Raw genomic sequence first — 12,486 nt, 5'->3', positions numbered from 1 at the left:
AGGAGAAGGACCTCCACTAGAAAGAATGACTATTAAATCGTTTGATGCATGTATCTTTACAGAGGAAGATGTTCTAAGTTTGCTGTCTAAGGTGAAGACAGATAAGTCACAGGGGCCTGATGAGATACACCCAAAATTATTAAAAGAGCTTAGTGGTGAGCTGGCAAAACCGTTAACAGATTTATTTAACCAATCATTAGTAACAGGAGTCGTCCCGGAAGATTGGAAATTGGCAAATGTCGTGCCCATTCACAAAAAAAGGTAGTAGGGAGGAATCGAGCAACTATAGACCAGTGAGTCTGACATCAATAGTAGGCAAATTAATGGAAACCCTATTAAAGGATAGGATTGTGGAACATCTAAAATCCCATGGATTGCAAGATGAAAAACAACATGGGTTTACTTCAGGGAGATCATGTCAAACAAATCTTATAGATTTTTTTGACTGGGTGAATAAAATAATAGACGGTGGAGGTGCAGTAGACATCGCATATCTAGATTTTAGTAAGGCTTTTGACACTGTCCCACATAGAAGACTTATCAATAAACTGCAGTCATTGAGCATGGACTCCCATATTGTTGAGTGGATTAGGCAGTGGCTGAGTGACAGACAACAGAGGGTTGTAGTCAATGGAGAACATTCAAAACAAGGTAATGTTACCAGTGGGGTTCCACAGGGATCTGTACTGGGACCGATTTTGTTTAATATCTTCATAAGTGATATTGCAAAAGGCCTCGCTGGTAAGGTTTGTCTTTTTGCTGATGACACAAAGATATGTAACAGGGTTGATGTTCCTGGAGGGAAACGCCAAATGGAAAAGGATTTAGGAAAACTAGAAGAATGGTCAGAACTCTGGAAACTGAAATTTAATGTGGATAAGTGCAAGATAATGCACCTGGGGCGTAAAAACCCAAGGGCAGAATATAGAATATTTGACACAGTCCTGACCTCAGTATCTGAGGAAAGGGATTTAGGAGTAATTATTTCAGAAGACTTAAAGGTGGGAAGACAATGTAATAGAGCAGCACGAAATGCCAGCAGAATGCTTGGATGTATAGGGAGAGGTATAAGCAGTAGAAAGAGTGAAGTGCTTATGCCGCTGTACAGAACACTGGTGAGACCTCACTTGGAGTATTGTGCGCAGTACTGGAGGCCATATCTCCAGGATATAGATACTCTAGAGAGAGTTCAGAGAAGAGCTACTAAACTAGTACATGGATTGCAGGATAAAACTTACCAGGAAAGGTTAAAGGACCTTAATATGTATAGCTTGGAAGAAAGAAGAGACAGAGGGGATATGATAGAAACTTTTAAATACATAAAGGGAATCAACTCGGTAAAGGAAGAGAGCATATTTAAAAAAAGAAAAACTACCACAAGAGGACACAGTTTTAAATTAGAGGGGCAAAGGTTTAAAAGTAATATAAGGAAGTATTACTTTACTGAGAGAGTAGTGGATGCATGGAATAGCCTTCCTGCAGAAGTGGTAGCTGCAAATACAGTGAAGGGGTTTAAGCATGCATGGGATAGGCATAAGGCCATCCTTCATATAAGATAGGGCCGGGGGCTATCCATAGTATTCAGTATATTGGGCAGACTAGATGGGCCAAATGGTTCTTATCTGCCGACACATTCTATGTTTCTATGTTTCTATATATTTAGAGAGAGAAAGAGAATTGTACTGATATGAGACATAAAAGGTATAATTACACATTTGGTCACTGTGTGTGAGGTACATGAGGTAGTTGTCATTGTTTCTATCTGCAGTATTATAAATGAGTGAGCAATGTGTAAAAACAGGGCAAGGGTGGGGGGGGGGAGCAAATGAAGAGAAAAGTGGAGGACCTCCTCTTACCACTCCATTCCAGTCTCAATGGATCAAAGCAGAGCACATTGTGCACTTCTAATCCTTGCTGTTAGGGGTTGAAGGACCTGTGATGATGTCATTACAGGTCCTGGCAGATGCACCTTTCAAACCTGGGAACTACACCATTCTTGGTACAGTTCCTTTGCTAGTTCGTGCAGGACCTGTGATGCTGAAGATGAGGTAATCACAGGTCCTGGCAGATGCACTGTTCTAACCTGGGAACTACACTATTCTTTGTGCAGTTCCCTTGCTGGATGTACAGGACCTGTGAGGACATCATCAAGTATCCTTTAGCTTTAATAGGAATTGAAGGTATTTATGAAGGGAGAGGGGCCTATCCTCCACTGCACTTCCCCACGGGCCCATAGCAGCTGCGTGGTCTTCCTGTATGGAAGGTACGCCACTGTCTATAATATATGCAGTTTCATTGCTGCGTGTGTCGTGGAAAATGCCATAAGGGGGCCCACTGAGACTTTATCGCCAAAGGGCCCATATGAACCTGGAGCCGACCCTGAGTGTGCCTCTTTTCATTACAGAAAAACAGCTGCTATTTTGCTACCGTGTATAATTAAGCAGTTCATTGCATTTTACCTGTGTGTTTGTAGCAGGATAAGTTTACTTGCTCCTCTAAAAGAATAGTTTTAATTAATGTATCTAACATTTATAATTGGGCATTTCAGTGCATTAATATAGCAGTTTCATTCAATGCATTGTATTGCATCAATATAAAGTGCAATTAGTGATGTAGCTATCAAGGAAGTAGAGGGAAGTGGCTGCTTCAGGGCCCAGGCTCAGAAGAGGCCCGGAAGCAGTCAGGGCCGCAATCATATCAGTACAGCTACTACTGCTGTATGGGGCCTGAAGCTAGATAGTATAGGGTGGCCCACGAAAAAGTTGCCTGCCTCCAGCGATTGTATGACAAAGTGAATGAGCAAGTGGATTGTTTTTTGTTAATAACGCACAAGTCACAAAATATTGTGCGGGCACATTGCATTGTATTATTTTTTTCAGGGGCGGGGCACAGAGCATTGCATTATTTATTTTAGGGGACTCAGTGCACTGTATTATTTATTTATTTCAGGAACACAGAACATTGTGCATTGCAGTATTTATTTCAGGGGCACAGTGCATTGTATTTATTTCAGGGGATGCAGTGCATTGGAGTATTTATTTCAGGGGCACAGTGCATTATATTATTTATTTCAGGGGACGCAGTGCATTGCAGTATTTATTTCAGCGTCACAGATCATTGTATTATTTATTTCAGGGGCGCAGTGCATAGCATTATTTATTTCAGGGCCTCAGTGGATTATATTATATATTTCAGGGTTACAGTGCATAGCATTATTTATTTCAGGGGGACAGTGCATTATGTTATTTATTTCAGGGTCGCAGTGCATTGTATTATTTATTTCAGGTTTTATTATTTATTTCAGGGCGCATTGGGTTGTATTATTTATTTCAGGAGTGCAGTGCATTCTATTATTTTTTTTAGGTACGCAGTGCATTGTATTATTTATTTTAGGGGCACAGTACATTATATTATATATTTCAGGGTTAGAGTGCATAGCACTATTTATTTCAGGGGGACAGTGCATTATGTTATTTATTTCAGGGGCACAGTGCATTGTATTATTTATTTCAGGGATGCAGTGCATTATATTATTTATTTCAGGTTGTATTATTTATTTCAGGGGCGCAGTGCATAGCATTATTTATTTCAGGGTCGCAGTGGATTATATTATATATTTCAGGGTTACAGTGCATAGCATTATTTTTTTCAGGAGAACCGTGCATTATGTTATTTATTTCAGGGTTGCAGTGCATTGTATTATTTATGTCAGGGTCACAGTGCATTGTATTATTTCTTTCTCCGGGGTGCGGTGCATTGCATTATTAATTTCTGAGGCGCAGTGCACTGTATTATTTATTTCAGGGCCACTGTGCATTGTATTTCTTTCAGGGACGCAGAACATTTTATTATTTCAGGGGCACAGTGCATTTTATAATTTTTTTCACGGGACACAGTACATTGTATTATTTATTTTGGGGGCGTAGTGCATATCCTATTTTTGGCCATTTTCAGTTCACGTCCAGACAGACCCCATTGGAATCAATAGGACTGTTTTTGACAGCCTTTAGACAAGAGTGCACTTGTCTAATGGCCATTTAAAACGGGTACATTAGTAGAAAATGGCTTGAGTCGCATTGTTCACGCTGGAAGCGCAGGTCCTTCAGCATCAAGAGAGGAGTGACTGCCTCTGCCTGTCCAAGTGGATAAGGTGAGTCATTTATTGCTGCTGGGGGCCACTATGCTGGACATTATTACTGCTGGGTGCCACTATGCTGGACAATATTACTGCTGGTGGCTGACTAGCTGCAGGAGTGGAGGTTGCCCGCGAGGAGGGCTAAAAGATTTTATTGTCAGGGACCCCACAACAATATTATTAATACATTATATACAGTGACATGACACACAGTATATACATGTATGAAACTGATGGTGTGGCTGCCAGGCCTTGTGTGAGAGAGCAATCTTGACTGGCCACATGAGTAGAGTTTGCACAAGAGCGGGGGGGTTGCGAAGAAGTAAGAGGGTGGGGGGCGGCGAAGAAGTAAGAGGGGGGGGGGGGGCAGCTGTATTAAAATTTGCTGTGGGACCCAGTCAGTTGTTGTAGCTATGCCTTGCGTGCAGTTTTAGTTAACACATTGCATTGGGTCAACATACCATGCAGTTTTCTTTAACTCATTATACTGCATCAATATACCAGTTTCAATTAACGTATTGTATGCCAATATACAGTGCAGTTCTAGTTAAAGGGGTTTTACCATGAAAATTTGGGTACTGTCGTCAGACCGCTGGGTGGCGGCCGTTGCTACCTCCTCTTCCTCATCCTATGTCAAGAATGGCTGCCCATCGGTAAGGTCTGGGAAAATAATTCCTCTGACTCGAGTGGAGGGGCTATGGTGGTGGTGGTGGTGTCTTTGGGGGTGCACACAGCAGAGAGTGAGGAGGGTGCAGATACAGAGGATGAGGAAGGTGCAGAAGCGGAAGGCTGAATAAGCCATTCAACCAACTCTGGTGTATCCTTTAAAGTAATTGCACGTGCCTTCTCCAATTTCCTACTTAGGCTCCAGCCTGGTGCACCTGCCCGACCCCTACCACCCCTGCGGAACGGCCTGCCTCTTCCTCTGCATGTCATTTTAAAAATGACCCTGTGCCTAAGTCCCTAGAGAAGAGCAGTATTTGTGGAAGCAGGTATATCGCAGGCCTCAATCAATATTTGGTGGAAACAGGTATATCAAATCCATTAATCAGTTTTTTGTGGAAGCAGGCATATCGCAGGCCTCAATCAATATTTTTGGAAGCAGGTATATCAAACCCCTTAATCAGTATTTTGTGGAAGCAGGTATCTCGCAGGCCTCAATCAGTATTTTTTGGAAGCAGGTATATCAATTCCCTTAATCAGTATTTTGTGGAAGCAGGTATATCGCAGGCCTCAATCAAAATTTGGTGGAAACAGGTATATCAAACCCTTAATTAGTATTTTGTGGAAGCAGGTATATCGCAGGACATCGCCATATGTTTGCATGTTTGGCAAATCGCGAACGCGCAAAGTTTGCTGCAAAACGACCGCAAGGCCATCTCTAGCGAGGACTATGACTATGACAATTGTGTGGTGGATATGACCGGGGAGCTAGATTGGTTTGATAAGAAGGAGGTGACATTAGAAGAGAGAGTTGTTGCCATTGCGACAATAAAGATCACTGCCAAAACCTCCAAAATACAGGGCCAGATCTGCTTCTGACGTGGTCAGCTCAGGAACTGGTGATACAAATGATTCTTTGGGCAGAGGCTTAAAACATGCCCGATTTAGGCTAGTTCTGTGTGAATACCTGCTGTCTGGTATTTTTTCTATACAGTGCCCAAAGACAAAAACATTACTGTGTGCTAGATCATCAGGATTAAAATAAGCTGTGGGCATTCAAACACAAACATAGGCACCACAGCTGTATGACAGAGCAGGAAGCTGCATTACCAAATCCAGTGGCAAAATAGAACTGGCCGGCAGCAATCAAAACTTAATCAGAACGGTGTACTTAGTGGCTGCTAGGCTGCATCCACATGCAGTACAGTGTCCTTATCATCATCAGTTACCGCTTCTCCCACTCAAAGCACTCCTCCTTCTTCAACTCTGCTCTGTCGTATACATCGATAACGTAATGTGTGGCCAGGAAACGACTCTACACACCCAGAAGTTCAATGGTGTGCAAGCTAATTAGCTGGCCATGCAGTCGCTGCTATACCACGTACTGGATTCCGCTGCCTTTAGTGAACTGTGAATTGATGGCAGTCTCTCATCCTTGATGGAAGATACTTAGCTGCTATTATTTCTAGAAAAAAAAGCCATATCTGCCTCGTACTGTCACATCGCAGAGAACGGGGGCCACTTTTTGCAATTGTTGCTGTGCAGCTGTTATGGTCAGGGAGAGTACATGTCTTTCACGGCCTACTGAGTCAATATTTTGCACAGCAGCAAAACACCACATGCTTATTCCAACACCACATGCTTATTAGCCCCTCCATGTCCTCTTCAATGGATATCCTCCAAATCCCAATAGAAACAGAGCAAAACATTACTTTCACTCCCCTTCCTCCTTTCATATGTGTAAAGTGAAGCGTTGTCATGCTGTGTTAAAGCTGTCAGCCTGGACGAGAGTAGCCACACAGTGGATCAGTTGCTAAAGTGCATGAAGCAACAAACATCCCACTGGCTGTCTCCACTCCAAATCCACCTGGGCAAGGTGGACAGTGGCAGTGGCAGGAACATCGTGGTTGTACTTAATTTGGGAAAATAACACATGCTACTCCCTGTTGCAAATCACCCTACTGCCACTTCCATTATTTCTACTGGCACTACCATTACCCCTACATAGCTTCCTCTACCACTACCCTACTGCTTAACTTGAAGACAATATTGAATTTACGCGTATCGGAATCACTGGGTTAACTCTAAGGTAGATAGCGTTGAAGAAAAAAACTAAAAAACTTTATTTGAAGACTTGGGTATAAAAGGGTATCTGCCTACTATCTAGTGTTATTTTAAAAAAAGAGGATAATAAATCAGTGAACACCCTAAACAGTGTATAGCTTGGTTACCACCTCTGACTGCTTTAGGTGTGTTGAGTTCAATCGAACCAGTTACAACTCCACTTAGCCCATTCAGATAGCCTTTTATACCTAAGTCTTCAAATAAAGTTTTTTTGTTTTTTCTTCAACGCTATCTACCTTAGCCTTATTATACCTTATTAACCTACTACCCTACTGCCCCTAAACATCCACTGACTTGTCTGTTTTATGCTATCCTGCTACTGCTGCTGCTACTATTGCTGCCACATGCCACTAACAGCCCTGCACAACTATATAATTTCCACATCCACACTGTACTGGTGCTGCTCCCAAATAAAAGGGAGAAATGTTCCAGGCTTGTACAGACCAAGCCATTGTTTCTCCTGACACACTAATACGTCTGTGTGCAGGGGCAGCCATCTGCCCCATTAAGGCATAATTTCTGGACGTTGTTGAGAACAAGACACCATAAAACCATCTACATCTAATAAGAGACACTTTTTGGAATGTTTTTTTTATTTTTTTTATTTTATTTTAAGAAGCATAACAAAAGCGATAGCACAGTGTGTTTTTTAAACAGGCTGATTTTCAACACCATCAATTATGCATTTACCCTATATATGTCAATATCACTCTGACATTATTAGCTATTGTGATTGTGTTAAAGAGCTTGGGGGGGGGGGGGAATTAGAGCAAAGATTTTAAAGAAAAAAAAAAGGGGGAAGACAATAGACTGCTATGAGACCTCAGAATTTCATATTCCAACCTAATCGTGGGTTATCCTATGATTAAAGTAAACATAGAACATTACAATCTCTAACAAAGCTACAACCGCCCTGTACCTTACATGGATCCAGACATCTCTCCATTCATTGCTCGAAACTGGCAGCTCAATGGATGTGTCCTTTCTCAGGGGGTATGTCCTTTCTACTGTAGTTGGTGGTAGTTGAAGGATTGAACTAAACATGTGCATCCACCTCAGGAGATGGACAGATAAATCATAAAAATGGAAAACAGCAGGTGGGGCAAAACAGATACATTTTAGGGCAAAATGATAAGTGCATTGGGGAAAACTATACAATTAAAAGGCAGCTCTAGCCTGAAAACAAGATGAGATGCGGTTGGGCATGAAGGAACATTTGACCACAGATGTTGCAGCTGAGCCTATAAATCCTGCACATTCATAGGTTGCTGAAGCTGGCGTCCCAGCTGGTCCCACAAATGCTCGATTTGTGATGAATCTGGTGACTAGTCAGGCCAAAGAGGTATTGCAATGTGGGAGAGACATTATCCTGCTGAAAAATGCCAGTTGGAAGCCTTGCCATGCAAATCTACACATATTGTGACCACATATTGCTGAGCTGTTAGAATCCCTTGTATCACTACTAGAGGCGACCGTGATATACGAAAGCTCCTCAGATCATCACACAAGTAGCAGTAAGGGCAATGGGTTGCTCCACAAGAAGGTAGGATTTAAGTGCTCACCATGAGGCCTCCATACTTTTACCTAACCATCATTGGATACCAGACAGAACCTGGATTTGTCACAATGGTTCAAATCCTGGTTTCTCATGTACAATATCACTGCAAATGAAGACAACTGTGGCTGGCTGTCAAAGGTACGACACATAATTGGCACCGTGACACAAACTTTCCTTCTGCTAAGCATCTGGAAATGTAATGAAGGGGCCCCCTGTGTCTGGATTGTGGATGAGGAAACATTTGGAACTGTTAATGACTGTTGGCAGATCAAAAATCCTCTCTATCAGTGGTTTGTATGAGTTGTCTGGGGCCTATTCGCCATGTGCGTATGCAATCATGTAACCATTGCTCCCAACACCTCCTAGCTATGTCAGAAGGGGTTACATGGTGGACAATTAATCAAAACCACCATCCTGCTTCTCTCAGTCCATTGATGTGTCCCCTCTCAAGGTCTGTTATCTGGGTACAATATCTTTGAGTGCATCGCAGAGCTATGTCTACCAGTCAACGATCTCTCTCTAAGAGGTACACTACCCAAATGTAGCTCCTGTAGAACTTTTTTGTAGGGTAGTGGAGGAAGCACTTTTATTCACTCTTGTGGCAAGTCCTAGTGTCCAATCAGATCGTACATCTGCCTGAGGCATAACTGCATGCCAATTTTTGCAGCAATCTAACATTTCTATCTAGGTGCATTATTCATTATTCTTTTTTTATATGTATAGAATAAAATTCTACACATTTTTATTATACAAAATTACCTGTTATTTGCTGAAATCATAATATCACTTTGAGAAATGTATTAAAACATCTTTTTATATAGGCTATATATTTTTTGATTCTTGTCTCTTAAGATGGGTGGAGGTTTTTGACCATTTTGTTACATTTTGTCTTCCAGGTGGTCCTCTGTGTTCCTGTTGTGTGTCCGACCCTCTGGCTCTTTCTTTTCTCCCCCCTTATAGCTGCCAGAGCCACCGTACAGCAAGCGTGGCAGCTCTACGAATGAAGGCAAGGGAGCACTCTGAGGCAGTCTTGCAATCTGCACAGTTACTTCCTCCAACTGGAAGCAGTTCTGGTGCTCCAATAATAACTCCACAAGAAGATGTGCAGAGAGAAAGAACATCTCAGGTTCAAGAGCAGAAAGAAATGGACAAAAGCATATGATTTTACAGCAAAAATTACTATTTTAATCAAAATCAGTTGCAAATGGACTTGGGCCTAAGATATTCCTAAAGATAATTGTTGACCCAACAGTGGTACTATTGTACATCTCTATGGTGTTCTACAAAGGAAATATGAGTTCAGGCTCTGCAAATGTTTTACTATACTGGAACATATATATATATATATATATATATATATATATATATATATATATATGGGCTCTTGTTATACATGTGGTGATTGGAGGTATTTAGTTGTATTTTACTTAAAGATCTAATAACTATTGAATTTAGTTACCTTGGAACTCGAGACTGCTGTAATGCTCAACATGGATAACTACAGCACAGTACTTCAGTTGTGCAAGAAATATTGTGTTATTGTAATTAGCTGTGTTTCATGTCTCTGTCATTATTTATTTTAGAAGCGCATAACAGGTTGAATTTCTTTCTATTATATTAGGATTAGTTGCTCTTTTCTGCCATACAGATGTGCTCATTTTTTAATCCTTAACTTGCCAAAGACATGCAAGAAATTATTCCTTCACAGCTGAATTGCCAAACTTATCTGATGTTAAGATCTTCACAACTAGAAAAGTGCTGTTGTGTTTGTACATACATGAATTCATGAATGGTATACATAAATTCAGGTGTGAATGGGTTTCATCGTAGCTATTCTTTCCATTAAAATAATATTAATTAATCAAGTTTTCCAAACTCTGCCACCAGGAGGAGCTGTGCGCATGGTAAAAGACATGATAGATTTTAGCAGAGGTTTGAGTTTAATTCAAATGTATTAAATGTCAACATTTCCTAATTAACAGATTTTCTTTAGGGCTCATGCACACAGAACCTGTATGACAGCAGAGTCCTCATGGAATCAGGGACTACTGTATCGTTCCTCAATATAAAACTCTATTACTGAGGTATTCTCCCCCAGAAGCATTTACATTATACAATAATTATTCTGTTGAATTCCCTTGAATTTGATATGCGTCTAAAGCTTTGTAGTTTGCATGTCACCATATGAAATAATAGCCATATTTAAGTACTTCATACAGCTTGGAGCTTGTACTAAGCTCCAATAAAGTCTTGTGCATTTGAGGTGTTATACTTATATCCTGTAGCATTTTTATTTATTTTCACTTTATTCCTCCATAGAACTCCTCTGATTTGGATTAAAGTTGCTTCTCTTCAAATTCTGTTATAGTTAAAAAGGAAATACATACATTTAGTTATTGTACATATGTAAAGAGGAATACAAATACTATTGGCAACAGGTAATACCAGAAGGACAAAATCTAACCAAAGAGTTTTGTTTCTATTTCTTACCATTCAAATCTTTCTGTGTGATTCCTTATAGGTATCAATAATGGTAATACTGGATGTTCAACTATTTGACTTGTTTAGACTATTTACAGTATATTATCAGAAATATCAGAAGCAGTTAGTAAACACTATCAAATCTTTACAATATTTCTTTGCTTTTCCTATGTTTTAGATGTATTATTTACACAAAATTATAAATATATATGTAGATTAAACTACACATTTGCTTTCAGAATTGTAAAATGCATTTTGAGCAATTGGCTTGAATATTGTTATAACTGGTGTAACTGCAGGAAATAGGCAATTTTCATAATAGGCCTCTGGAAAAATAAATTTTTTGGTCAATGACCCTGAACCTAATACAGTCTTCATTTAGAGCAGCTTCAGTTCTGAGAATATACCTCTCTGACTATGATGAAGTGTATGGCTAACGGAGGGCTGGTGGGGCAGGTGCTTTTGAAGGAAAGTGCCAGGGGCGGCATCAACAGGCCTTGGCCATGATATTTAATATGGGACTAGGCAGCAAAATGAATCTTGCTCTGGGTGAAGGAAAGTCTGGCTGCTGTTCTACTGAAGGGCATTGCTTCTAGCCCTTCATGTGGTCCAGAGGTAAATCACACAATTTTATTAATGGCAGTTACAAAGTAAGTGGTGAGAAACTTAAAGGGGTTGTCCGCATGATAGGTCAATATCAAATCGGCAGGGGACAGACTCCTGGCACCCCCTCTCGTACAAGAGCTACCGTTTCCTTATTGTTTAACTGCTCACCGTCGCAACTGCAGCAGTGAGTAGGTGTCAATTCAATGGCACCCCCGCCGATCTGAAATTGATGATACTACACACAGCAATTAATATAAAATCATATTAAAGAATTGTTTTATTATGATACACTTATGAAATTTAAGGTGGCTCTAAAGCGGAGCTTCATTTTAGTGTACATTTTAGTTTCATGACATTTAATTTGCATACATAAAATATGAAATTTCACCTGAGAATAATATTTGAAATTAAAATTTATGAAACCGCATATCTTTAAACCTAACACTTTTGTCTAGAAATGCTACTCCAGATTTTCTACGCTCCTCACTACAGTTTTTTTTATTTTTTTTAAATGGCAGTAAAAAATTTGTGGAACTAATTAACATAACTTACCACACCCACTTTCCAAAACTGTAGTGAGCGCATTAAAAATGCAAAGGTCACAAAAGTAAGCCCAAAAACTCACAGAAGCCCTCTATTGTATGACTTTTTGAAGCTTCCTTCCCAACAATCTTCTGCTGTGTCGTCCTGTGTAAAGGGACCTTTAATCTGCATAAGCTTACTCACTGAACAACTTTGAAGTTTCTCCTGTTCAACACTGTGAGCATTGGTACTAACTTTCCTTTAATTCCTACTACACAATGGCAGTGTTGAAGCAATGATTCAAATAAGGGTGGGTTCACATCAGTGTTAGGGATTCCGTTATGGCTTTCCATTATAACATGGTTATAACGGAAAATAACGGAATACCCAGACAGAA

General features: G+C 40.3%; 1 protein-coding gene across 1 annotated transcript in view; it reads left to right on the top strand.

Moving 5' to 3' along the window:
• DRGX (dorsal root ganglia homeobox) overlaps positions 1–9,642 on the top strand; it is a 321,676-nt gene extending 312,034 nt beyond the window's left edge. Inside the window, exon 7 of the mRNA XM_040436173.1 lies at positions 9,377–9,642. Coding sequence (XP_040292107.1) covers positions 9,377–9,642 — 266 coding nt within the window. The remainder of the gene's footprint in view (positions 1–9,376) is intronic.
• Positions 9,643–12,486: the final 2,844 nt, after the last annotated feature.

This window comes from Bufo bufo, chromosome 6, assembly GCF_905171765.1.
Source record: "Bufo bufo chromosome 6, aBufBuf1.1, whole genome shotgun sequence".
NCBI lineage: Eukaryota > Metazoa > Chordata > Amphibia > Anura > Bufonidae > Bufo > Bufo bufo.
This window is presented reverse-complemented; position numbering and strand designations above follow the sequence as displayed.